The 24949-nt window shown below is 54.0% G+C and overlaps 10 protein-coding genes across 10 annotated transcripts; 3 read left to right on the top strand and 7 right to left on the bottom strand.

The window, feature by feature from the left end:
- Positions 1–77: 77 nt before the first annotated feature.
- Positions 78–3762, top strand: HETIRDRAFT_451904 (uncharacterized protein; the record flags this gene model as incomplete). The annotated part of the gene is made up of 9 exons (XM_009548743.1): positions 78–193; positions 243–745; positions 808–1231; positions 1292–1737; positions 1807–1973; positions 2068–2579; positions 2649–2743; positions 2814–2977; positions 3043–3762. 9 exons carry the CDS (start codon positions 78–80, stop codon positions 3760–3762), a joined length of 3147 nt encoding a protein of 1048 aa, XP_009547038.1.
- Positions 3763–4195: 433 nt separating this feature from the next.
- On the bottom strand, positions 4196–5897 carry HETIRDRAFT_173649 (Nucleobase cation symporter; the record flags this gene model as incomplete). The annotated part of the gene is made up of 5 exons (XM_009548742.1): positions 4196–4425; positions 4491–4923; positions 4976–5364; positions 5423–5578; positions 5645–5897. The coding sequence occupies 5 exons, from the start codon at positions 5895–5897 to the stop codon at positions 4196–4198; spliced, it is 1461 nt and encodes a 486-aa protein (XP_009547037.1).
- Positions 5898–6700: 803 nt separating this feature from the next.
- On the bottom strand, positions 6701–9152 carry HETIRDRAFT_384796 (uncharacterized protein). Its single transcript, XM_009548741.1, has 8 exons — positions 9030–9152; positions 8857–8977; positions 8628–8795; positions 7984–8502; positions 7726–7932; positions 7339–7674; positions 7041–7283; positions 6701–6976 (listed from the first exon to the last, which is right to left on the bottom strand). The coding sequence occupies exons 1-8, from the start codon at positions 9128–9130 to the stop codon at positions 6926–6928; spliced, it is 1746 nt and encodes a 581-aa protein (XP_009547036.1). The 5' UTR covers positions 9131–9152; the 3' UTR covers positions 6701–6925.
- Positions 9153–9370: 218 nt separating this feature from the next.
- Positions 9371–11014, bottom strand: HETIRDRAFT_440275 (uncharacterized protein). The gene is made up of 7 exons (XM_009548740.1): positions 10798–11014; positions 10651–10732; positions 10579–10590; positions 10211–10510; positions 10037–10133; positions 9788–9873; positions 9371–9729 (listed from the first exon to the last, which is right to left on the bottom strand). The coding sequence occupies exons 1-7, from the start codon at positions 10929–10931 to the stop codon at positions 9586–9588; spliced, it is 855 nt and encodes a 284-aa protein (XP_009547035.1). The 5' UTR covers positions 10932–11014; the 3' UTR covers positions 9371–9585.
- Positions 11015–11130: 116 nt separating this feature from the next.
- On the bottom strand, positions 11131–13423 carry HETIRDRAFT_409816 (uncharacterized protein). Its single transcript, XM_009548738.1, has 4 exons — positions 13152–13423; positions 12982–13090; positions 11527–12922; positions 11131–11453 (listed from the first exon to the last, which is right to left on the bottom strand). The coding sequence occupies exon 3, from the start codon at positions 12915–12917 to the stop codon at positions 11544–11546; it is 1374 nt and encodes a 457-aa protein (XP_009547033.1). The 5' UTR covers positions 12918–12922; positions 12982–13090; positions 13152–13423; the 3' UTR covers positions 11131–11453; positions 11527–11543.
- Positions 13032–13308, bottom strand: HETIRDRAFT_319242 (uncharacterized protein; the record flags this gene model as incomplete). The annotated part of the gene is made up of 2 exons (XM_009548739.1): positions 13032–13090; positions 13152–13308. The coding sequence occupies 2 exons, from the start codon at positions 13306–13308 to the stop codon at positions 13032–13034; spliced, it is 216 nt and encodes a 71-aa protein (XP_009547034.1).
- Positions 13424–13679: 256 nt separating the features above from the next.
- HETIRDRAFT_37002 (glycoside hydrolase family 79 protein) lies at positions 13680–16272 on the bottom strand. The gene is made up of 7 exons (XM_009548611.1): positions 15627–16272; positions 15248–15356; positions 15005–15191; positions 14780–14953; positions 14419–14722; positions 14037–14365; positions 13680–13969 (listed from the first exon to the last, which is right to left on the bottom strand). Exons 1-7 carry the CDS (start codon positions 15999–16001, stop codon positions 13816–13818), a joined length of 1632 nt encoding a protein of 543 aa, XP_009546906.1. The 5' UTR covers positions 16002–16272; the 3' UTR covers positions 13680–13815.
- Positions 16273–17576: 1304 nt separating this feature from the next.
- On the top strand, positions 17577–17966 carry HETIRDRAFT_418295 (uncharacterized protein; the record flags this gene model as incomplete). The annotated part of the gene is made up of 2 exons (XM_009548737.1): positions 17577–17772; positions 17821–17966. The coding sequence occupies 2 exons, from the start codon at positions 17577–17579 to the stop codon at positions 17964–17966; spliced, it is 342 nt and encodes a 113-aa protein (XP_009547032.1).
- Positions 17967–19915: 1949 nt separating this feature from the next.
- On the top strand, positions 19916–21454 carry HETIRDRAFT_440271 (uncharacterized protein). Its single transcript, XM_009548736.1, has 4 exons — positions 19916–20115; positions 20166–20320; positions 20369–21365; positions 21419–21454. Exons 1-3 carry the CDS (start codon positions 19986–19988, stop codon positions 20696–20698), a joined length of 615 nt encoding a protein of 204 aa, XP_009547031.1. The 5' UTR covers positions 19916–19985; the 3' UTR covers positions 20699–21365; positions 21419–21454.
- On the bottom strand, positions 20939–23460 carry HETIRDRAFT_475859 (uncharacterized protein; the record flags this gene model as incomplete). The annotated part of the gene is made up of 5 exons (XM_009548735.1): positions 20939–21365; positions 21419–21508; positions 21562–22576; positions 23181–23270; positions 23338–23460. 5 exons carry the CDS (start codon positions 23458–23460, stop codon positions 21175–21177), a joined length of 1509 nt encoding a protein of 502 aa, XP_009547030.1. The 3' UTR covers positions 20939–21174.
- Positions 23461–24949: the final 1489 nt, after the last annotated feature.

Below are 24949 nucleotides of genomic sequence, written 5' to 3'. Positions count from 1 at the left end.
CGAGGTACAGAGCTCTCACACAAACAACTTGCGCGATAAAGTCATCCCTCACGCGTCTCGACAGCCACCAATTGACAATGTCCAGCCTACCCCCGACCCTCCGCATCGGCATCGACGTTGGCGGCACAAACACCGACGGCGTCCTCCTCGACCCCTCCGTGTCCGACGACCCCACCCGTGCCATCCTCTCCTGGTACGTTCTCTACATCTTCTTGTCCTTCACTTGCCCTGATCTCTCCAAGGCACAAGTCCCCCACCACTTCCGATCCGACCATCGGGATCCATGTCGTCCTCTCTACTCTCCTCACCCAAGCCAACGTTGACCCCGCCCGCATCGCGAGCGTCACAATCGGTACCACTCACTTCATCAACGCAGTCGTTGAGCAGGACCGCGCCCGACTTGCGCCTGTCGCCGTCTTCCGCCTCTGCGGGCCCTTTTCGCGTGATGTACCCCCAGCCATCGACTGGCCCGAGTCCCCCACTGAGCGCCTTCGCTCCATCATCTGCGCCCACTCCGCATTTTTAGACGGCGGCCTCGAGGTCGACGGCGAGCCCATCATGGATGTCCGCGAGGATCAGGTCGCGGAGCAGTGTGCGCTCATCAAGGCGAAGGGCATCCGGTCCGTCGTCGTTAACGGCGTCTTTGCTCCCGTGGACATCAGTGGGAAGGAGAGTCAAGAGGAGCGCGTCGGTGCCTGGATCACGAAGTACTATCCCGAGGCAGACGTTGTCCTCTCCAAGCACGGTGCGCATCCAAATTGACTCTCATACCCCACTCACCCACACCCGATCGTCTTACGCGTACAGTCGCCACCCTCGGCTTCCTCGAGCGCGAAAACGCTGCCCTCCTCAACGCTTCTATCCGTCCCTACGCGCGCACCACTATCGCCGCTTTCCAGCGCGCAGTCGCTCAGCGCCTCCACCCCGGCTGCCCGGTCTTCCTCACTCAGAACGACGGCACCATTCTCTCCGCCGCGCGTGCTGCACACCTCCCGATCCGTACCTTCTCCAGCGGACCCACGAACTCCATGTGCGGAGCTGCATTTCTGGTGCGCGGCATGCGTGCGGGCGCGGAGGATGAGGGCGTGAAGGGCCCTATGCTCGTGGTCGATATCGGCGGAACGACGACGGACGTGGGGATGTTGCTCCCCAGCGGGCTCCCGCGCCAGGCAGCCGCCATCACCACGATCGCGGGCATCCGGGTCAACTTCTCCTGCCCCGACGTGCAGAGGTGCGAACACTCCTCTAGCCCTGACCCCATTACTTTGCCACTCACTTCTTGTCTCGCCAGTATCGGGCTCGGTGGTGGCTCAATCGTGCGCACGACGCCGACGGGGACGATGACGATCGGGCCAGACTCGGTGGGACATCGCATTCACGAGCGTGCACTTGTCTTTGGGGGCGACATTCACACCGCAACCGACTACGCCGTCGCCATCGCTGCGGCCTCATCCGTCTCCGCCTCTACTTCTTCTACCTCCTTGGCACCTTCCTCAGACCTTGCCATCGGCACACCCGCACTGGCCACTGCTGTGCTCCCTGTTCCCGCCCTTCCGCAATACACGCGCGCGGTACGGCGCATGCTTGAGGGAGTCATTGATCGCATGAAGACAAGTGCGGCGGACGTGCCGGTGTTGCTCGTCGGCGGCGGTGCGGTGCTTGCACCGAATACATTGAAGGGCGCGAGTCGTATCCTGCGCTCACCATTAGGAGGCGTTGCAAACGCCGTCGGGGCCGGTACGTGCGAGCTTCTTTCTTCTTGCCTCTTTTTTGGCGGGGAGCTGACACATCGACGGGTACGTGCAGCGATCGCGCGGGTTTCGGGGACGGTGGACACAGTCGTGAACACAGTGGATAGGACACCGCAACAGATCGTGGACGACGTCACAAGCGTGGCGGTGGCGCGCGCGGTCGCGAACGGCGCGGTGCACGGGACAGTTGAGATTGCGGAGATGGAGATGATTCCCCTCGCTGTGCGTGTCTGCTCCTGTATCTCTCGCCTGCGTCTTGCCTTGCGTTGAACGCGTGCGTGTGGCACCCATGCTGATAGTATGTTCTGGCTCCCAGTACGTCGCGAACCGCGCACGCGTTGTCGCCAAGGCCATCGGTGACTTTGACTTTTCGAGGCCCGATGCGGGCGCGTCGCTTCTCGACTCTCCAGACTCTGAAGCGGACGCCGCGCTGCAGCATTCCGAAAGGGCCAACGACATCATCGACAAGGATCCTCTCCAACCTTGCACCACAGCGAATGTAAAAGCAGACGCTCCTAGCACCAGCACCAGCGCGACCCCGACTGCGGCGCTTGACATTGTCTCTTACACCCCGACAGTTACCCGCGCGCGCGAATGGATCGTTTCGGAGACCGATTTGGAGTGGATCGCAGACGGATGCTACATCCTCGGCACTGGCGGCGGCGGTACCCCATACCCGGACCTTGTGCACCTGCGCCAGCTGATGCGCCGCGACGGTGCTGTCGTGCGCGTCGTCGCGCCGCAGGACCTTAAAGACGACGCAGTCGTGGCATGTGGGGGTGGCAAGGGAAGCCCGACGGTTGGGATGGAAAAATTGCCGGCGAACGAGTGAGTGAATCCGTGGGAGATCTGCTTGCTTCGGGTGTGCTAATTGGGGCGCGGTGCTGGCGCACACAGGATGATGGAGGCGCAAAATTTGGTGTACGCTCAACTTGGGTACAAGCCGGATGCGGTGATCGCACTCGAGATCGGTGGCGGGAACGGGCTTCAAGGTCAGTCGCTCAGTCTTTTTACCCTCGCGCTCCGACGCGTAGCATTCGTGCAGTGCTAATGAGGAAATAGGCATGCTCTTGGGCGCGTCAACAAACATGAACATCCCTACCGTGGACGGAGACTGGATGGGCCGCGCGTACCCCGTATCTTGGCAGATCACGCCTGTCGCGTTGAGCGGTGAGAAGGCGCACTTCCTTCCTACCGCCATTTCGGACGGAAAAGGCAACCACATGGTCCGTATCGCGCGCCATCGTCTCTGACCGCGCTTTCCGTTCACTAACCGATAGTCCACACGCAGCTGATGACGTCTGCGACGAGCGAGCGAATGATCGAGCGCGCGTTCCGCGCCGCGCTCTCTGAAATGGGCAGCTATGTCGGTTGCGCCAAGGGCCCGTGCTCGGGGCGAGCGACCAAGGAGTGGGTCGTCGAGAACACGATCTCGCTCGCGTGGCGCATCGGTCGTGCGGTCGCGTTATGCCGCGCGCGCGGTGAGATCGATAGCGTCGCGGACGCGATCATCGACCAGGTCGGCGGACATGACGCCGCGAAACTCCTGTTTAGGGGTAAGATCGTCGCCGTAGAGCGTAAACTCATCAAAGGACACGTGTATGGGGAGGTTGTCATCGCGGCCGTCGCAGACGACGTGGTTTCCGGCGCGCAGGCGACGCGCGTGTTCACAGGCAAGATGAAGATCCCGTTCAAGAACGAGAATATCGTTGCGCGCGTCGTAGACGTAGACCCCGCAACGGGCGCAGAGCGCGAGACGGTCGTCGCGAGCGTGCCGGACCTGATCTGCGTGTGCGATGCAGGCACGGGTGCGGCGATCGGGACGCCCGAGTACAGGTACGGGCTGCTGGTGAGCGTGCTTGGGATCCAGGCGTCGGACAAGTGGACGTCGACGGCGCGCGGGATCGAGATCGGGGGCCCCGCCGCGTTTGGGATGGACGATGTCGAGTATCGGCCGCTCGGGGTGTTCAGGACGCCGCGGAGCGTGATCGACGAGTATCAGCCCCGGTAAGCGGGGACGATAGAAGCGGATTCTCGGATCGTCGGAATCGAAGCATTGGATGGACTCTGGAGTGTGCCGTAGATAACTCGTAGATAGTGTCGGGAGCAAGATTATAGCGTGTCATTCAGGTCGTTTTTAGTATGCCAGTACACAATGGCCGAACGGTCCAACAACATGGAGATAAGCAAACGTCCCAGCGAGAATTGACTGCGCCTTTTTGTCTTCTCGCGTGTTAACGTCTATACAACATGCCGCATGTCTCGACGAGGTCCTGTATGTATGTATGTACGGTTCGAGTTTACTGTGTTGGTATCGATGAACAACATAGCGTGAAGCCGTAATATTTCATTCCATGCCTCGCTCACAGGCAACATCCCAAAGCTCCAAAATGACACCAAAAGGAATTCTATCATAACTCTATCGTAATCATAGCCTGACATTATCATCGATACTCTAGATCGACGACGACGGCTTTCTCGTCCATCTCCGTTTTCTCAAGAGACCTGTCCGTTGTACCCGACTCGGCCGGGGACTCTGGGGCTGCGATTCCCAAACGCTTGCATTCATCCGGCGTGAACGTGCCAAAGGTGTCGACGTTGTCAATGTCGCCCATCCCGGCGACGGGGAAGGTGACGGTCACGACGTAGAAGACCACAAACGAGCTAAAGAATCCTGTTGTGCGACGGGATGTCAGGACCGTGAAGCGCGCGCACATCTAACGAGAACATTGTGCCCACCGTAGAAGAACGAGAGGTAGTACAGCTCGAACAAGGCGCGAGAAGCGTTCGGCAGAGGCTTCACGGTCGCGATCAGTCCTCCTATCGTCGGCGCCCATCCGACAAGCCACGCGACGATAGCCCTCCAGTTGACCCCATGCCAAAAGTGATACGACCCGTACGGCTCGTACAGATCCGAGAGCATAATTCTCTGCCTGCGCAGCAAAAAGTAGTCGGCGCACATGAGGCCCATGATGGGCGCGAGGAAGACGGAGAAGGAGGAGACGACGGTAAGGAACGTCGCTGCGCGGTTGATTAGCTGCCACGGCTGGACGATCCAGATGGCGAGGAAGGTGATGAACGCGCCGCGCCGGATGTTGATATAGCGCGGGAACATCCCTGAAAGATCGATGCCGCCGGCGACCGCATTGCCGCAGATATTCTCGAAGCCAGACTATACGGTGAATGGGTGAGTGGTTCAGGAAGAGGCTGAGCGGCCAACATACAGTAAGCGCGAACCCGAGCGCGAGAAAGAACACACCGGCTCGAGCCTTTGAGCTCCCGTCGCCGCTCTCCATCATCCGCATGAGCAAGTCGGGCGGGTTCCAGTACACCTTGCCGTAGATCTTCTGAGCTGCCGCTGTCACGACAAGACCGACAAAAGAGACAAGCGTGCCTGTGCAGAAGAGGCAGGCAAAGGTGCCTAGGATGTAGGCTCTAGCAGACTTTCCGTAGCGCGAAAAGTCAGAGCCGTTCGTCATGCCCGCCGCGTTGCCGCCTATGATGCTGTTGAGGGTGGAGAGCATGATCCAGGATGTGGACCATTTCACGGACATCTTGGTTCCGGTGTGGAATACGGGTCCTACGCCTCGGGCGACTGACAGCGACCATATGACTGTGTACAAAATTCTGAGCACAACACAAAGAGGTATCGATACTTTAAGGATACGCACGCATACAAAGCATGACTAGCCCACAATAGATGGAAATCATTTGGAACGGACGGCGAAATTTCTCAGGCGGGACCCAAAGGAAAGGTACTGAGCAGATCCAGAAGACAAAGAACCCGATCATTTCTGAGGTCGTGGCCGGAACGTTGGCGGGCAGCGCTAGCAGAGCAGTAAATTTAGCAAACCATACGGAACTCGAAACGACACGGATCAAAGGAAACATACAGTTCGGAACCGTCGCAAACGACGGAAATATGGCGGTGAGCATGACGGTGACTAGTTTCCCGCCATTCCACGCCTGGATCGCGCACCAAATGAAGTTCAACATCACGCGCTGCACGAGCGGGATGTAGCTCCCTCTCATGCCCCAGGTAAACCTGTTCTGCACCGTGAATCCGACGTGCCAGCGAAGCCCGCACCACGCGATTAGGGTAGCGAATATGGAGATGACGGCGCGCCCGATGATGATGACTGCCATGGACTCCCCGACAGAGAGTCCGGCCGTGAGAAGCGTGTTGGGCAACTGCCAGGTCGAGATCTGCGAAGACGGTGTCAGCCCCCACCAACGTCACAGTAGTCGGAACGCGATATGCACGTTTAAAGAGGACAGCGTCCAGTAGCCGTAGAACTCGAACAAACCCCATGTGCGTCGCCTGTCGATGAAAGCGCCGCCCAGTCAGTCTGAGAATAGTGGCCGATCGTCGAGAGACCCTTACGAAGGAGGTAGAGGGATCAGATCGCGATTCGACCACGCGTCCGTCTTCTCGTGCTCCTCCTCGTTTCCATGCAGCCTAGCCAAAGAAGCAATTCTACGGAGAGAGGCGAGCATCTTGGGACCGAAAGTCTCGCGGCGGATGCAACTGCGCGAACTTATCAAGCCTACATGTACGTGTACTTAACCGCAAGGCAATGGTCGAAGAATTTCCAGTTCTGAGTTCGCCGGGGGCAGACGCGAGCAGATAAGGAAGTACTCAGGCCAAGTCAAGACCTGTCGTCGTTCATTGAGATGTCGAATTGTCCCAGCCGATCAGGGGACCCAGTCGACTCCCAGGGGCCCCCTCAGAGAGCCTATCGCTTGCCGCAGTGAAAGATAAGATGAACGGAACAGAAATGGGCGAACCTAGACGAACTCGCTTTGCAGGGGCACAATCTACAATTTGTCCGAGAACATCAGCCACCGCCAAGTTCGCACCGGGCTATTTACCACTGTTCATGCGTGCATGCAGACGATTTTGAGGTTTTGAATCAGATATCTTCAGTCGAACATTCTCCACACCCAGAGATATTGAATAGTGTTTGTCATGCGCAAAGGGAAAAGCCAAAAAAAACGAGATAAATATTACAACATAGACCACATACTCAAGTCATGGCACGTCACTTTTCGTCCTGCGTACAGCCTCCCGATCCAAATGAGAAGAGAGAAACGTGTAAAACGGGGGGATATGAGTAGGATACGGGTGCAGATACGATAGAGGCAGGATCACGCAGGAATGGGTGTGAATGGGTTTACTTCTTCAATGACCCAATGACGGAGTCCGCTGCATACCGAGGGATGACCTGCGCGTGTTGCTTCATAAGCATACTGGACCGTAGTGCAAGTATTTTATGAGATGGAACATACCTTGGGATCATGCAACATGTTGAACTCCTCCGTCGCATCACGACCGGCGTATAGCAAAATTGCCTTCTCGCCTCCTGGGTGATCCGGGAGGAAGTTGGTCACATCAAGGACCTGTCCGTCAATGATGACCCAGACATCATCCTTCTTGTTGTGCTTCGCAACCTCTTCAGCAGAGAACGTCTTCCCTCCTGATGATGAGGCGGCAGGCGCTGGTGCCTCTGCAGGCTTTGATGGTGCAGGTGACTAGATAGCCGGATCAGCACCTAGCACCAGCGAGTTTGCCAGCGCCAAAACTTACCGATGCCTCCAAGTGTCCAGCAACAGCACCCAGACGTCCAACTGCTTTCTCTGCGATCTTGCCCGTCCGTTGCAGGAGGTAAGAGCTTGCCGAGTCACCGCTGACACGACCGAACACGACGCAGCCAAGCAACGAGCTACCACCCAGACGATTGGCACCATGCACACCGCCAGCAACCTCACCCGCAGCGAACAAGCCTGGGATGGGCTTGCCCGATTGGTCAACGACACGGGACTCGGCGTCGATCTGAAGACCACCCATTGTGTAGTGGAGGACGGGTGTCATGATCGCAACGTTGAAGTAATCGTTGAAAGTCCACTCTCCTTCAGTGAAGAACTAAAAACTTCTTGAGATAATGACATGTGCTAAAAGAAATAGCACACATACCTTCTTGTTGAAGGGATCCTTCTTCGTCTTGACAACGTTGTTGTAGTCGTCGAAGGTCTTCTTGAGAACCTCTGGCTTCAAGCCCATCTCCTTTGCGAGTTCCTCACCGCTCTCAAAGCGCTTCATCAAGCCACGACCAACGTAGTGCTTGGTGTGCCATTCGATCTCCTTCGATGCCTTACCATTGAGGATGAGTCGAATAGGGTACTGAGCAGGATGTCAGTCATATTTTTATCATTTAGTCGCAATGCAACCAACTGTGCCATTCTCCCACATCTTTCCTGTGACAAAGTCACGGTGCTGGAGCTCGTCCACGAACCGCTGGCCCTCATTGTCCAACAAGAGACCACCGACACCACGGAGTGCCTCGGCAGCCAAAAACTTGACCTTTGCTTCAGGCTCGTTGGGGTCGACAAGACCAGTGGGGTGGACCTGGACCTTCTCCAAGTCGATAGCGCTAGCGCCAATAGCGAGGGCGAGCTTCTGGCCATCGCCAGTGCAGTGGTCGCCGTTCGTCGTGGGCAGGTTGTAGTACTCGGGGCGGTACTTCTTGAGCAAGGAGTCTTCTGAGAAGTCGGCAGCGTAACCACCAGTAGCGAGGATGACAGGGCCGTAAGCAGTCTCGGTCTTGCCCTTGAGCGTGTACTCGACACCAATAACGGCACCGGACTCATCCTTGATGAGTTTAACGACGCGTGCCTTCTTCTGGATCTTGACGCGGTCTGGCGATGAAACGGCAAGGTCTTCGAGACGCTCCATCTGGGCGTACGTGATGACCTACCCGTGCACGAGTATCAGCAACTGAAAACAGCGGGGAAACAAATATAGGCGCCGATTCGGGATTCCGTAATGACGTATAGAGATGAAGACGCCATTTCCGAGGACAACAATAGACGACTCACCATTCCCGGGAACTGAGCGTTTCCACGATGTGTGCGAGGATGGGTGTGTCCACCGAGACGTGCAACCTTGGAGAGGTCAAGGGCGAACTTGTCCTGGAGCCAGTTGACAGCGTCGCCGGAACGGCCGGTCAAGACGCGAATGAGGTCATCGCGAGCGAGTTCACGAGCCTACAAGCAAAGCAAAGAAGGTTAGGATGCGGGCGGGTAAGAGGTGGTTGAATGTGCGTACCGAACGCTTCGTATCCTCGAAGAAGGTTTTAGCATTGTCGGGGATGCCAAGCTCCTGCTGAGTCTGCGTTCCAGCACCGTTGATACCCGACGTCGCCTTGGTCGAATTACCACCCATGAAACTGCATTGAACAGGTGAGAATGCTGTCGGGCCCGAGGAGACAATGCGCTCACCCCTGTTTGTCCAAAAGTAGGACATTTGCGCCCCGCTCTAGGAGGGTGTGCGCGGCGGAAAGACCAGCGAGACCTCCACCTACTACGATGACCTGTGCCATTATGATTTGCGGAGATGTGTGGAGAGAGAGGGAGAGAAGATGCGGGGTAGGCAGCGCAAGGGTGAGAGTGCTCTTATACAAGCAACCAATCACGAGGTTAAGGTTGCATTTCCGGCCCATGTGATTCTCTCGCTCTCTACCGTCCCCGGCCCGCCCCCCGAACCCCTCCCTCTGCGCATGAAATCCTCCGTCGCGTACGACATATCCCCACACTTACTTATCCCCCCGGACGGATGCACTCCCCAAAAACACATCATCACATTGATATATAGCACCATGTCGCTTCCGCCGTTCCAGGCGCTACAATCATGCCTACCCGAATACATACTCCAATAACAGATATCCCATGGCCAGTGCATACTACTAAGCCAGTACTAACCCTCTACAAATCTGTCGGGATCCTTTCGACCCGTGCGTTCTACAAATTCGTCAACAAGCACGAGGACTCTTCGCGTCTATTTCGCGTCATGGGCGGCCGTGTCCAACACGCCTTTGAGCACCCCACAGCATCGTTCAACTATCTCGCCCATCCCAAGCTCGAGGGGTTCGATGAGAGTGAGCCCTTCCATCCGCGGAGCACCGTTCTCCGGGTCGTCGTTCTGCAGATTGACGTTAAATCTCCAGCAACAGGACAGACAAGTGATGCAAGACGCGTGCCTCGAACATCTTTCGATGCGCTTCGACGTACGCCGGCCAAACTAGGTCCTCGAAATATCCGGGAGGATCCTTCCAAAAGGTATTTTCTGAGTCGGATTGGACTCCACGATCAAGTCACGAACAGACGCCGGACGACACCGACCAAATGGGCAAATGTCGGCCGAACAGGGAAGCGTGGGTAGGTTTGCGAGGAACAATTTCGGAAGAGTCGTTAGGATTGCAGTCTGTGAAGGGGAAGTACGCCTCTACCTGCGGTATGGTATCCAGAACGCTCTTCTCTACGTTGCCTCAGAACTTCATGCGGCACGCGGAGGAAGAATCGGGCATCTAGTCTCGAAACCACCTCCTGTGGAACCATCACCGCGCGATCGATTCCATTTCTCAGTTTCCAGAATCTCCGCCTGAGACAGATGCGGAACTCACCTCATCCCAATACAACAAGAACCCATCCACCAGCCCCCACACTATCCTCTCTCCCTTCTCCACCTCCACGCTCCTCTGCAGACTCTGTATCTCGCTCCTCCATCTCTCGAACACCTCTGGTGGAACGGGAATGACCTTCTGCTCGTTGAGATGGTCGTGTGACTGGTGTTCGGCAGGTATACGCGCGGCCTGCTTTACTGTGCGCATAAACGTCCGCATGCGCGGCCAGTCGATTGCGGTCGGCGCGCTATCCCAATCCTGCACGTTGAGCTTTGGGTGGATAGGGAGGGTCGATTGAGGCTAGGAGGAGGTTCATCGATCCGGAGTCAGTGATTATAGGCACATAACTGGAGGAGAAAGTGATATACGGGCGCGAAATCCTGTACAAGATCGCTGATCAGCGAGTGCAAGGTTTGAGGTAGCAATTCGCCGATACGTACGTCCTGGTGAATTATAAAACTATTGGGAAGCAATCTCCTCAGGTGCTTCGCAAGTGTAGTCTTGCCAGAACATGTCGCGCCTCTTCCTCAGATCATCAAGTCATGTCAGTGACGAGAATAATCTCGAGTCAATTTTTGGATTCTTACCCGATGCCAACGAGAACAACGCGGGTTCGTGCAGCCTCAGCTGCGAGTTCATTCGGTAGAGAACCATCCCGTGGCTCAGTAGGAATGGGTATCGGCGAAGGCGTAGGGGCGGGTGCTTTATTAGATCCACCCATTATCTGCGCCACTACGTGTAGATGGTACAAAGAAAAATGCAGAGCGGGCGCACACTAAAGTGTGGATGTGGTCAATAATGAAGGGAAGAATCTGGAGAGCTGCAACAGAACGGGCTACAATCTTATCAAGATCATGCGCTGCTCTGTCATCCGACCCTGATCTTATCGGGGCGCTACTTACAAACTACTTACAAGCGCTCAGCTTGTGGTACGTCGCTGTTTTCATGATCTACAGTACTCTTCTATACAAAATAACTGATGGTCTCTCTCAAATACTATGTTCAGGTCGGTAAAATAAGCTACTGAAATCCCAATCCATCCGCATACCGATACCAATTTTCGTAGACGACAAGGGAGTAGCGTTTGCAAGATAGGAACACAGACAGCACTGGCAGCCATTTTGACCGATCTGTAACAGGGGGGCGCTAATGGAACAACATGCAGTTGCACAAAGAAGAAGACCGAGGTAAAAGAGCGCTAAGCGCACTACACGTCACACAAGCAATGTCCCTGCTCGGGCATCTGTATGGTTAGGAAACAGGTGAGACAAAACGCAAACGAGCTCATCCCACGCGAAGGGCCTTCAACCACTCACCGACTCCCTTTGGAAATTCATCCGATAATACAAGGTGCGCTCGACAACGACGTCCTCGAGGAGCCAGGCATCCACGGGAGTTCCCAGTCCCAATCAGGTTCTCCTCCATAATCCTTCAACCTCAGCGCCTTCCCGTCGCAATCCTCCAAACGAAACGTGCATGAAGCTAACAATGACAGGACCGCGTCCGAATGATTCTTCCGTAATGAAGACACCCCCCACGGTTCCAGAAACCGCACGGCCTGCAATGCGGGCGCATCTGAGAGGGAGCGAAACAGCCCTTCGAACACCTGGGCGTCATCCTGGTGATAGAAATGTGCGAAGAGACCGAGGTGCGTGACGCTCGCAGGAAGGGTGAAGGAGCGCGGGAGGTTCCTCCATCGCTCCATGATCAAGATGAGGTGATTGAGGCGTGGGCAGTGGTCCGTGAACAGCGCGATGCTCCCCTCCAGGTCATTCCGCATCATCTGCCTGGTGTCGAGATATATGGTCTGCAGGTATTCCCCTTGGAATGCGACGAAATGCGTGAATGTATCCAAAACAGGCTGATAGGAATGGCTAGAGAAGCAGACCTGTTGCAGGGATGGGATGGAGGAGACATCGTGTTCTGTATCGCACAGCATTGAAGGTGAACAGACACCGATGGTGAAAAACGAGAGCTCTGGTGCCCGCATCCAATCCACGGGGCACGACGAGCTCAGTCCCTCTTGCGCGTATCCGACGTACAACGCCCGTAAGCGTGGACAGCTCTCCAAGATGGCAACTCCGTCTTTCTGCCGTAAATTGCATTGCGGTAGAAATATCTTGCGTAGCGAGGCTCCCGAGCACGCCAGGATAGTCTCGAGGACGACGCTCGGGGGTTCTGTAAACGGCCCGCTAGCGGCGAGGATCTCAAGGTTCGGCAGACAAGCAGAGAGTTCGATTAAGCGCTGGACGTCGGTGTCTTCAATTGGGTTATAAGCGCTGAAATGTAGCTCCAGTCGACGCGGCCATAACCCTACGTATCGGTGACGGCTGTCATCTGCACCTGCGGGGTCAAGACGGTGCTTCGAGTCGGTGAATCTCTTCAAGAGGGAGGAAACCACTTCGCTAAATCGCGACGAGAACGACCCTGTGGAATCTTGGGACGGGATATAGAGAACTTGGTAGAGGAGCGGGAGAGCGAGCGAATACCATGTCCGGCAGACAAGGACGATAGATCTCTTGGTGACCATCGAGTACTTGAAAAGCTTCCTGTCATACTCCTGATGGAGGTGGAGGATGGACGGCGGATCCATGTCGAAAGGATCTGGTATGTCCGTCTCTAGGAGTCCTGGGACGTATGTCGCGAGCTCGAAGATGCGCAGCCATAGCTCGGGGGGGAGATGTTGCTTGCTGGCCTGCATAGACATTGTCGCTATTGAGGACAAGATGTGTTCAGACGCCTTGGGACGCATAATTTGGAATGTCACCCACATGAATGATGGCGATGCTATTTGTCGTATGAAAGTCTAGCTTGACGTCAATTAATTACGATTGCCACAAAGCATAAAAGACGTCGACTGGCAGGCAATCTGGATCAAACCTCAAAAATGGGCGGAAACTTGAGGACACAAAAGGCCACATAATGCGCGAGCCGTACTCACAATAGGTCGCAGCAGAGGTCAATTCTGTCTTATGCCAGCGTGGATAGTAGTACGAATAAAGTTCTGCGACCACCAGACAAGTAGGGAGAAAGAGAATGGACAAGACCGACAGAGAAGAGAGTCGCGGTCTAGTTATAACCATATTGACGGGCCCCATCGTTGCTTCAGTTCAAGCTCAAGTTCAAGCTCAACTTGAACGGCATTGAAAGCGCCCTGTTGGCACTGGCCATCGACTTACCTATGCAGCGTTTTGATCGAAAAGTTCACCCCGGTGGTCATTGTCTTTCCGACAGGAGCAAGTGGTGACTGCTGTTCGGCGAATTTTGGCAGCATAGCAAAATCGATCATCGCCGATTCCAGACCATATCGCGGTCCCATCACGAGCATGGGCGCCCAAGCTCAAGTCTAAGGAACGACCAATAAAGAAATGGCACGCAGGCTTCAGGGGCAGCGGTGCAAAATCCCAGAGTGGCCGCCCATGAAATAAATGTTGGTGGCGAAGAGCATGAAACGTTGAACGGAATCATTCCATGATCAAATCTGAGATGTCCATCCATCACCCTCCGGGTACAATCAAAGCGGAATCGCTAAAAGCCAAAACGATGCGAAAACAGGAAAAGACTTGTCAAGTTCAGCGCTTTGTGATCTCTTTCGCCCTCTGACATCACTCAAAAGTCAACATGACCACTTCAGTATCGTGCACTTCAACGCCCTGGCTGACCGGCACTGTGGTCACCTCCACAGATCCGCGCACCTTCCCGTCCGGCGTCTCGTACGTTTGTCCACCCCACGTTACCCCTGTCGTTGCGTTTGCAAACCTGGAGAGATCAAAGCACCGGTCAGTGCAATGTACAGCTTGAAATGCATGGTACGTCAGATTCTCACGGAATAGCCAGCCGGGTGATTGACATCCTCGAAGGCGCTGAACTGCCCTCAAAGGCCGGCGTGATGCTCACCGCGCCCCGCGTAGCCGCACCAGTGAACGCGCGCAGATTGATGAGCACCGCCCGAGCGAGTTTACCACCGTCGAAAAACGCATAACCTGAAACATGCGAAGATCCGATATCAAGTTCGGTGGCCTGCGTGCTCCCTGAAGGGCCAATGGCTTCGGCGGCTATGATAGCGGCGTAGTAGAGCGGCTGAATGTGCGGCGGTTGCGGAGTGGGAAGCGGACTACCGTCCAAGATTGAGCGATTGAGAGTCACCGGCTGGATCTATCGCGATGCTCTCAGCGCGACGCTTCGGATCGAGATGGGGAGCGACGTACGAAGTTGTACTTGTAACCTATGCCTTCATGGAAGTACACGCGCGAAATGCCGAGCTGAGAGGCAAAAAGGGCGTAATCAAGGCCCCAGAGGGCCGCGCCAGCAGTGTTGCTTACACCGGGTGCTCCATGGCATGAGTAGCTGTTGGTCTCTCCAAGGACGTATTTGCGGCCATTGTCCAGCACAACCTGTACATCCGGACTGAACATGCTCAGATTACCTCTGATGGTCGACTTTGTCATGAGGTCCTGGAGGACACCGTTGTCTCCGCTACAGAACGAGCCGCTGTAGTGATGTTGAGAGATGCTGCGCACAGCAATGTCATCCCGTGTGATGCAAAATTGAGACAGAGAGATTGCGTACGTGGCAATTTGAGCACCCGGGTTCGAATTGAGAATACCATCTTGGATGATCGACTGCGGTGAAAAGCCGCTCGTCGAAAGCGAAGATTCTGCAAATGCACCGCCCCAGAATGGAACCTTGGTGTTGAGCACAGCGTTAGCGATAGCAGATACATTCGTTGCAAACTTCGTCCATCTACGCAGGAGTGAGAAAATGCTTAACGACGACTGCTAGCAGGAAACTTACTGAGCAACGTAGTTCTGTGGAGTGCCCGCATAAAAATCGGCCTCATTACCGATCTCAAGCGCTTCTAAGGTGACGCCGGTATTCTTGACAGAGGATGACGCAAAAGCCTGTGCAATGGCCCTAGCTTCCAAAAAGGCGGCAGTGATGTTGGATTCCCTGAGGTTGATACCCCATACGACCTGTGTGCCTGGAAGGAGAGTGGATCTGAGCGTTATGCGGAGTAAATGTGGAAAGGCGCAATACCTGACGGAAGGAGAGAAGCAAGGCGATAGTACTCGTTGCCAACGGTGATGTTTGTAGCCTCCGGGTATGGGACAGTAGCGGTGACTGCCGGGAAGATCAGCTCGGAGAACTAGGGACGACTGAGTCAGTTTGGTCCCATTTCCATTGTGAGGTAGAGTCAGGTCAACTCGTAGCAGATCTTCACGAATCCAATCCTCTATTTTTGTAGTTTCCCTGGGTGCAGCTCGATATACGAGCACGCTTCTTCCCGTTTCCGTCTAATGAGAAAAACGAACACTTGACTGCAGTCATATGACACATAATCGGCTAGATGACCAGGCATCGTACGTACGATACAGCCATTGCGCCGTACCCTCCTAGGCCAGCATTGTTAACTCACCTGAACGGCCGAGTTAAAATTTGTGTGATCCTCTGAATCGGCCCCAATCCTCAAGCGCGTAGCCTCGCCCGAGAGCACCTTCAAATTGTTCAGCGCGTTGAAAAAGAATTCATTCCTCGTACCAGGACCAATCCAGTCCACCCAACGGTCCTGCTCAATAGAAAGCGAGATGTGTGATGGCGAGATCGTAGGCGCGTCAGAGGGTGCCAAGGTGGGGACCGAAACACTAATTGCAGAGGTCGGGGACCATCGCAGCGTAAACCAAATGAATTGGAGGAGAATGGCTGAGAGCATGACGAATGGATTGGACACGAGCGCGATGGACATATGGCTGTCTATATAAATGAAAGGGAAATCGAAATCGAACCACATCATCGTGACTTGTGGAAGTTCTGTGGGCGGCGGCTTGTGTGTTCTAGAAGGATGTGCCCGCCACTAAAGATGTGCGGGGAAGCTGAGAGGGTCGAATACGGCTGTCTGTGCCAGCGCACCGACGTCCAACACTTTCTTTCAGATCAGACGATCTCCAGCGCTCAGACGGATCCCATGACAAACGCTCCAGGGAGCGAGCAAAACTGCAGGTCACGCAAAAAGTATATGTTTCGTCTGAGACTGGTGCGGGTGCGCTATTGTTCGACGAGGTGCCAGCAAACGAAGGAAGGAGTTAAAATTGACAAGGGAAGAGACCGCCCAACTGGGAATATTGCAGAGGTCATCAGGCGGACAGCGGCAGATCCCGACCTAACCGGGCCGACGCGAGACTAAGTCGGCCTCCCTCCATCCAGAAACAACTTACAACGGTGACGAGCACCCAAACTTTCTACATAGATCAATACTTCGGAAAAAAGAACGCGAAGATCTTGGTGTTCCAACAAGTACGCGACCCCCATAGGGCTACGCCTACGGCTCTCCCTTTGCCTGTTGCTCTTGCTCATCTTCTGCTGTAGCACTGGAAAAAAATTCAATACGAATTGATAGGTGCACAAGTAAATGCACAATTCATATGAAGGCGCGATGGGCACACATCACTCAATTCACGGCCCTTGAGCTCCTCAACTCTATCGATAACCTCTGAACGACATATAGGTCTTGCCGTCTGGGAAGTCTGCGGTCGTGACTGCTATAAAATACAGTCACTTCGGAGATATGTCACGGGAAGACGCCTCTCAATTGGTATGTTGCACGAAATCTACACGAAACAAATCAGCGTCTCACATAATCAAGTTTATCTCTCGGATCATCGTTCAGTTTCCTTGACGGACACCAAAACGCAAGATTATACATCATGATCCAGTTTTTATCTCATTTGCTCAACAGGACAGCTCTGACGATATAGCACACGCTCAATCTCTCTGAATTCTGACCTCGACTCTTCATCAGGCTCCCACAGTCCTGGCAATCCGACGTCCACGGCATGCAGTGCGTAACAATGTAGAATCTCGCATTAGGTTCTACGCGGCCCCTTCCGGCTCTTCTCTAGTCACCGACGCATCTACGTCGATTGAACACCTGATATCTGCATGAAAGCCCTAGACCCCTCATCCTTGTATCGCTGATGCCTGTTTCTTTTCACCTATATCACCCCGAGTTTTGATCTGTGACCCCGCGCTTCTCGATGGCGAACGATCACCCCTCTTTGGAGTATAGCTCACGAATATATAGTTGCTACGAAACCCCATCCCTAGAACATTATCTTTGTCCCACCTTGTTTCAGCCGGTGCATCGTCTCTATGATCGCTGTGGAGTTGCATTCCGTCTCACCGACTCAGTTGTGGGATGCGCTCCCGCATACGCTACAGCTACTCTCTCCCAGCTGGAAGAACCGACCTGACTCCAGAAAAGCTCAAACGTCGGATAGATCTTCTCGTTCTGCCTCTCTCTGTTCCGCCACTTTGCCTCCCCTCGAAACCAACGTCGAACAGATTGTTTCTTTCCCTCGAGGTCAAGAGGATGGCAGAGATGACACAGAGATCCTGCAGCTCCTGTACCAGCCTTTGGCAGTGTTCTCGCAGCCTTAGGTCCAGAAGGCCTCGGTCTAATCGGAACAGCGGTGCTTGTAGGCTTGTTGGATCCGAATCGTCTGTTGCATCAAATACTAGCGTTGCGACCCTTTCGCCGTCTGGCGGACCAGCGACTCGTCCTTCTGGTACGTGATCCCTCACTGTAATCAGCTGCACACGTATGATTCATTTAGCTTGCCGCCTTAGAACTCAGAGGTACCTACATGGAGAGCGAACTCTTTTATTTCCGGGCGTTGTGCAAGGTTACTGCTTCGCCATGAATATCGACGTCCACGGCTATCTTCAAAGGTCACTGTTCTGCCTACGCCATGAATCCTAGGTACCTACGGAATTTGTATCGAGGAGCTTACCTTCGTGTCGTGAAGCTGCGCCTATACCATGGCATCCCCGTCCCTTCCCACAATCCCTCGACGTCCACCCGTGCTGCATTGCTTTCCTCTCCTAGGCTTAAGTTGACACTCACTCTCCGAAATCGACCCCATTCGAGCGTCGCGATGACATCGCCACTTTCTCCGCGTTGGATGGTCGTGGATTGCTGTATGTCATCCAGCCTAATTCCGCGTGTCCGGCCCTGGGCTCTGCTCGTGGACACGGTATACAGTGGTGCGATCGGTCCTGCTTCGGGCACCCTGGATGCGATGGAAAGACGGGTAGACTCTTGGCCCTCGCTCGCATGTTCGTTATTGCTGCTCGAGTTGAATGCGGAGGAACGAAAGGACAGTGAAGGAGATGGGTCCCCGGAGGGAATGACAGACGTGTTCATTGGATCTAAAGAGGTGAAGGTGAGGCGTATTGGCTCCGTCCAGGGGAACGTGTGTGAAGGTGGTCGCGTCATCTACGGCTTCAAAGCTGCGTGAGTGCGGAGATATGTAAGGCTGTTTTGGGGCGGGTTATCTGCTGCTCCGAAGAAAAGAGCCTCGTTATAAACGCAACATGCGCGAACTATCCGTAGCACGCCCTCACGATCTGATGTTGCGCTTCTCGATCAACATTTTTCGAGATCAAAAAGGACAGGTCGGTGGGACCTATACCTTGTGTTTCCGGTGTCTTCCCGACGCAGCACTGCCTCGAGGTGAGTGTCCAGTCAGAATTGAGCCGCAGCTTGCCAACGGACCTTACAGGAACCGACAGCCTCACGGGTTTTGTGCTAGTTCTAGCGGTCTCCCTTGTTTGGCACCTCTTCCTGTCTCCAATCAACCCTTCTCAGTCTTCTGTTGCAGGTGCCACCATTTTTTTAGCATTCGCTCTCCGTATGGCAGTCATATGAAACGGGTAGCGTCAATGTTCAGATTACAGGCAACTGAAACACCATCTGATGCTGATCACATCTATTCAGTTACCACGATGTCGCGACTGAGATAGAGTGATGACAGGTGGAAACTTGCGGTGTTGCGGTCTTACCAGGCATTCGACCCTCAATACTCGACGGCTAGTCGCGGTGTCCGGCGATTCGGTATGCTGAACGGCCCGTTCATCTATCCGCCTCCGTATTGGCTATTAATATTCCATACTGAGTCTCGATCGGCTTTCGCATGGGCTGCCGAACTCCACTCTATCCGGCCTGATTTTGGCGGTATGTGATTGCATCCGCGGAGTTCCGACTACGCCGTCCGAGCTTCCATGTTGTCGAATAGCAAAGACCGGAAAGTATGCGGATGTATGAGCACCGGTAAGGTATAGCGGGCGGAAAACACGACCGATATGTATAAAGGGAGTCAATATGTGCGTACACATATGTTAGGTAAAGCCAGCTTCATAATCTTCGCTCGGCTGCGACCGTCTGGCTGTCCGCAGAATAAAGCTACTTTCACTATCTTGAGTTCAGCCATGCCAAGGCTGACATGGGGCTGATTCGTCAACTGATCTCAACCGGCTCTGGAGAAGACAGTATCATCAAAGAATACTGCGTGAACAGGAGTTTGGTCTATAACCTCCCCGCGCCTACTGTGCGTTCTGAGTGCGTTCTCCTGCACTGGTCGGCCGTTGCCTGTGTCCATTCCAAATTCTTGTAATCAGCAATCAACCGTGAACCACAAATATCGCAGAAAATTCCATCAATTTTGAAGATGCGTCCGCTAAATAGCTGAAAGAGACACGTTCCCCAAATTTATGGCGCAAATGGCAATGCCACGGAGATGCGGAAGTATCTGAGGATGGTGCGAACCTTGAACTGCGGACGACGAAATACCTCGAAAAGACTTTATTAAATCATGTGCTCCAGGCCACCACGAGGCGCCTCTTCGTGGCATGAGAAGCCACAACGTTACCCGCAGCTATGCACAAGCGCGAAGGGACGAGTGGCAACAAAGTCATCAGCCCTAGGCCATGACCTCGTACAATGCCTAACTGCATTCAATTCTCTCTAGTTGTGCATCTCCCCTCGATCTCTTCTTTTCTCCCCGTCTTGTTGTTCCTGGTCAGCCTTTTCTTCATCGTTCAGCGTACTATCCGAAGTCCGAAGGTTGAAGGTGAGCAGACTATTGTTCTCTTGACTGCTCGAATTGACCTCCGTGCACAGAAGGCCCTGTTATTATTGCAGCACCGATATCACCAATAAAGACGCCAATTAAACAAGAAGAGGGTCCAAACGTCGCTGCACTAGTGCTACCCACGGAGATGAGCCACTATACGTCGCATGGAGCGTCTGAAGAGTTGAAAGGGCTTTGGAACAATGTGAGTCTCGCTCACCATTTCTTGACAACCTTCGACAATTCCTCGCAGGGCGATGGCGTCTCCCATTTGCTACTGAGCCGCACCTCGAGCTCCGATGATTCTAGTACCAGCGATCAGACAGAGGATGTGGCAGGTTCCTCATCTGCAGTCGATCCCCATACCGATCTTTCGCGTTATCCCGAAACCGTACCTTCCCGACGACGATTCACACTATCTATTCTTCAACCTATGGAGCGATCCATATTCTCCGGGGATGTGTGGAAAGATCACACTTTCTCCCCGTATGAGTCGCCTACCCGGCATGGCCCTCCCGCTGCTATCACATCACACGATCTAGTCAAGATAGATGCCTCTGAGGATTGGCAAGTTTTGGCATAGACGGCCATAACATTTCGAGGTAATAATCTTCCATGAGGCATGAAGAGACATGAGACGCAGATTCCTCATAGTCTTCTCATGGACCTATCACCCAGTATTCATCTGCATCAGCGCTTCATCAGAAAGTATTGGTTTCAAACCATATACCAGAGGAATTGACATTATTTTGGTTGGCTACATACGCTTTATGGTATAATTCACGCGATTTGGAGGTCATTCAAGACCAAGAACTTCTGCGTGCCAAGTTCAAACATTGTTCATAGAATGTGTATATAGGTCCAGTACTAGAGATGAGGGTGATTAATTGGATGAAGTAATGGAGATAGAAACTAAGTTCGAGGAAAAGAGAGTTGACTTGAGAGGGGGAGATGCAGCGAAAAATTGTCCTAAAGAGATCCCAATGTCACTCCGACGGAAAGGGAAAAATTACCAGATTGACCACGGCCTAATGCAATAAATATTCTGCGATGATCATCTCATAGCAACGATTTCCAACCCGCCTCTTTGCATTTCTTAACGAGTTTCTTAACCTCCTGCGACCGCGCGCGCGTGGTCACAAGTAAGGTGTCGGGCATGTCGACAATGACAAGATCGTCTACACCAAGGCAGGCCACAAGACGCCCCGACCCAGGCACGACAATTCCACCAGCAACCTGCTCCGTGAGAACTGTACGGACAAGTCAGCTCCTCGTACTAGTGTAGAAAGGGAAGGATCATTACCAAGCGAACTGTCGCCCAAGATGCGAGGCTGGTTGGCCTCAGCGGGGAGAAGGTCAGCGAGAGACGAGAAATCTCCAACGTCGTCCCAACCTATGAATTGTGAGTAAGCACGAGCACGATGCCGCGAAACTTGAAACACGTACCGAAAGTTGCAGGCACAACGGCCACTCGGCCTTCCATCGAGGCAGGCTCTGCAACAGCATGATCGATGGCGATCTTCTCCAACGTCGGCCACACCTCTTCGAGCACCTTCGACCTCAAGGTCTCGTCGTCCCATGCTGCAGCGACCTTGTTCAAGCCTTCGGCAATCTCGGGCTTGTACTGCTCCAGCAGTTGCATCAAGAATGTTGCCTTCGTGACGAACATGCCAGCATTCCATCTATAGTTTCCAGTCGCGATGTACGCAGCAGCCGTGCGCGCGTCTGGCTTCTCCTTGAAGCTCGACACAAGTCTCGCATTAGGAGCCTCCTTGATATCAAGTCTCTCGCCGAGACGAACATAACCGAACCCAGTGGACGGGTGAGACGGCGCAATGCCAATCGTGACTAGGTAGTCCTTCTTCGCTACCTGTACGGCCTCCGAAACTGCAGTCAGGAAGGCGTCGTCGCCAGAGATCATGTGATCAGCAGCGAAGCTACCAATGACCGCGTCGGGGTCACGGCGCGCGAGGATCGCAGCGGCAAGACCGATTGCAGCCATTGAGTCCTTCGGGCCCGGCTCGCAGAAGAGGTTGTGGTGGAGTAGGTCAGGGAGCTGCTCCGTGATGCCCTTCATGTGCGGAGCACCAGCGACAACGGTCGTGCGGGTCGGGCCAGCGAGCGGGAGGAGACGGTCCCAGGTCGCTTGGATGAGGCTGCGTCCTTTGAGGGTGACGTCCAAGAGGAACTTGGGGTGATTTTCGCGAGAAAGAGGCCAAAGGCGTGTACCAGCACCACCGGCGGGAATAACAACGTAGAAGCCTGGAATTTCACGAATAGGGCCAAAGGGGTAGGAGCTGAAGGAGTTGTCGCCGAGAGGAGAGGGAACATACATGACTGGCGGTACGGCCAAGGCAGGTATCGAACTGGGACTAAGGAAAGGAGATTTGGCGCGCAGTTGGGGCGAGCCGGGGGCAGGGGTCATGAATCCTGGCGTTCCAAGGCGAGAACCATTGTGATTCTGTGTCAATGTCAGTAAGCATGAAGTCGTTGATGCAAGATACAAGAGCTGAAAGAGAATCATGCCAGGAATGTCATAAGTAGGAAATCCATTAGCCCAAGATCGCGATAGATCCAAAGAGGGAGTAAACCCGTATTGGAAATTTAGAGCGTAATGCAGGGGCAAGGAGATCACGCGACCGAGCGGATATAGATTGAGTTAAAGGTGGCATGGTACTTCCTCGAACCCAGCTCAAAGCGACGGATCATGAAGATGACGTAGAGATAGACATGTGCAGCAGACGGTCACCATCAAAATGGCGAGATGAAGGCAATGTGCAAGAAAGGTACAAATGAGAACAATCATGAAGCAAAACAAGGAGGCGATCTATCAGAGAAAGATAGAACGCATGGATGGGTTTAGAGCAACAAGTCCAGGACAAGTGGATTTGCCAGCAGCGGTCTAGGGCCGTCGAGGGTGCCGCCGTGTACCAAAGCCCAAGGCCAATATTTGGCTTGGCAGAAGCCTAGAGCATACGCTCAGGGTCTGGCAATGCCAACATCCAGGCAAAAGCCAAGAAGTGCAGGAAAAGACCTGAAGCATCGACAGAGTGGAATAAGCTCACCTGCATACCCTCCCGAACCTGGCGCTCGAGGTTGGCATTCGCATGCCTGAGCTCTGCACACTCTTGACGGAGCTCAGCAATCTCAGAGTTCTGTTTCGCAGAACCAAAGATGGACATCAGGGTTGTACACCGGTAGAATTTTGGTATGAGCACGCACTGATTTCTGGACCACTTCCATGATCTGCTGGAACATGTACTCGACACTCAGAGCATTCCCGCCGAAAGGACTGATCTGAGCCGGAGCTGGGGCCCGCCCAGTGGTAGGAGAGATGCTGGACATCGTGGTGGGAACGGGCGTGGGTGTGAGCAGCGAGAAAGTCAAGGCGAGAGGAGAGAAAGTCAAGGCGGCGAGGGAGCGAACGTGTGCCCTATTTCTATGCTGTCCGCCTTCTTTTTTCGGCAATAGAGATCTGAGTGCCACGTGGCCGACCGTCCATCTGGCCCTGCACTCGTCCCCGTCCCCCCGAATTCAATTTTCAATCTCTCTCGCCTATCGTCCTGTTGTCGTCCCTCTGGCATTTCTGGCAATTTCTGCGCTGCTAGTCTAGTGGTTGTCGACGATATCCCACCGCCTGAGCCTGCTTGACGACTGGCGTTCCTTTTGTGCGGCATTGCGCAGTCGATCTAGAGGATGCCTCGTACCACCGTCTCACCGCCGCAGCTTCCCCCGGCGGCCAGATTACCCCATATCAAGTCCGCGCCCTTGCTGGAGGCGAATGCACCACCGGCGCAATACAGTATGGAGACAACACGGCTATGTTTCTAGGATGAATTGGGCAGCAGATGCCGTGCGCGTGCTGCCACCGCATCATGTTATGGTTTTCTACAAATCATTACTCCCATGTGACGTCGCCGGGGTCAGCAGATTCGCACGAAGAGGAGCTTTTCCCAGAATACGCAGAAACAAGGACAGGTGCAGTCCGTGAGGCAACCCGTCAATTCATCAACGTCAACTTTCAAAGCTCACAGCAAAATGCCCAGCAACGCTCGCTTATGGGCTTTATGCTACTAGCCTGTTCGTCTAAAGTGTTTCACCGGAACGTTTGGGACTCTTAAGAACTTGTCAAGAGCAGGCAGCAGGGCTGCATGTCCAAATACTCGAGGTTTGCTTCCGTATCTGCCTGCAGACTAAAATGTACATGAAACACCAGGTAGGAGAGCGGGCTCACGTACAACTATCTGCAGGTTCATTTTCGACGACTAAAAGCGCCGTAATCGGGCTAGTGTCACCGCCTAGAACGGGCACTTCGTTTATACCGTGATGTGTACACGGTCGCAGACGGTCGCGTGTGCCGGAATGGCGCCGAGATCAGCCCAGCGTCGGCCTGCGTCGGCCCACGTTTGACAGCTATTATCGGACAAACCTCGATTTAGAAAGGTTGATGGGCGACGACGACGAGGGCTACGTTGATTCGCTCTTGCTCCGGAACTCTAAGTGAATCACTTGTACAGGCTCTCGGTGAGTTTGAAAGTTCCTATCTCGCGGCATTTCAACACAGGTGACCTATGCTTCCAAAGGAATTGTGCCTTCGAGCAAGTACTGCATAATTTCAAGCTCGGTATGTTTACATTCCAGGGCAGTCTTCAACATCGTGATAAATAAATATATAACCGCCAGTATAGCTCTTCATTCTATCAATTCCTACAGATACAGCTTGCAAATCTACTTCATAGATCACTCAGAGTGACGCCTGCGTCTCCCGTTGAGTGATTTTCCTTCTTGTTTAGATCGTTTGAATAGGAGGTCGATCAATCCTTTGCCAGATATC

Source organism: Heterobasidion irregulare, assembly GCF_000320585.1.
Source record: "Heterobasidion irregulare TC 32-1 unplaced genomic scaffold scaffold_06, whole genome shotgun sequence".
NCBI classification, from domain to species: domain Eukaryota; kingdom Fungi; phylum Basidiomycota; class Agaricomycetes; order Russulales; family Bondarzewiaceae; genus Heterobasidion; species Heterobasidion irregulare.
This window is presented reverse-complemented; position numbering and strand designations above follow the sequence as displayed.

Bases quoted from the DNA above. Each gene is read 5' to 3' on its own strand.
- HETIRDRAFT_384796 (XM_009548741.1), bottom strand. From the start codon at position 9,130: ATGGCACAGGTCATCGTAGTAGGTGGAGGTCTCGCTGGTCTTTCCGCC. The intron at 8,796-8,856 runs GTACGCACATTC...CTTTGCTTGTAG, and splicing joins TCGAGGATACGAAGCGTTCG to GCTCGTGAACTCGCTCGCGA. The intron at 8,503-8,627 runs GTGAGTCGTCTA...GTGCACGGGTAG, and splicing joins ACGCTCAGTTCCCGGGAATG to GTCATCACGTACGCCCAGAT.
- HETIRDRAFT_440275 (XM_009548740.1), bottom strand. From the start codon at position 10,931: ATGGGTGGATCTAATAAAGCACCCGCCCCTACGCCTTCGCCGATACCC. The intron at 10,733-10,797 runs GTAAGAATCCAA...GATCTGAGGAAG, and splicing joins GTTGTTCTCGTTGGCATCGG to AGGCGCGACATGTTCTGGCA. The intron at 10,134-10,210 runs GTGAGTTCCGCA...ATGGTTCCACAG, and splicing joins TCTTGTTGTATTGGGATGAG to GAGGTGGTTTCGAGACTAGA.
- HETIRDRAFT_409816 (XM_009548738.1), bottom strand. From the start codon at position 12,917: ATGTCTATGCAGGCCAGCAAGCAACATCTCCCCCCCGAGCTATGGCTG.
- HETIRDRAFT_37002 (XM_009548611.1), bottom strand. From the start codon at position 16,001: ATGATGTGGTTCGATTTCGATTTCCCTTTCATTTATATAGACAGCCAT. The intron at 15,357-15,626 runs GTGAGTTAACAA...AGTCGTCCCTAG, and splicing joins ATTTTAACTCGGCCGTTCAG to TTCTCCGAGCTGATCTTCCC. The intron at 14,954-15,004 runs GTAAGTTTCCTG...ACTCCTGCGTAG, and splicing joins CCACAGAACTACGTTGCTCA to ATGGACGAAGTTTGCAACGA.
- HETIRDRAFT_440271 (XM_009548736.1), top strand. From the start codon at position 19,986: ATGCCTAACTGCATTCAATTCTCTCTAGTTGTGCATCTCCCCTCGATC. The intron at 20,116-20,165 runs GTGAGCAGACTA...CTCCGTGCACAG, and splicing joins CCGAAGTCCGAAGGTTGAAG to AAGGCCCTGTTATTATTGCA. The intron at 20,321-20,368 runs GTGAGTCTCGCT...AATTCCTCGCAG, and splicing joins TGAAAGGGCTTTGGAACAAT to GGCGATGGCGTCTCCCATTT.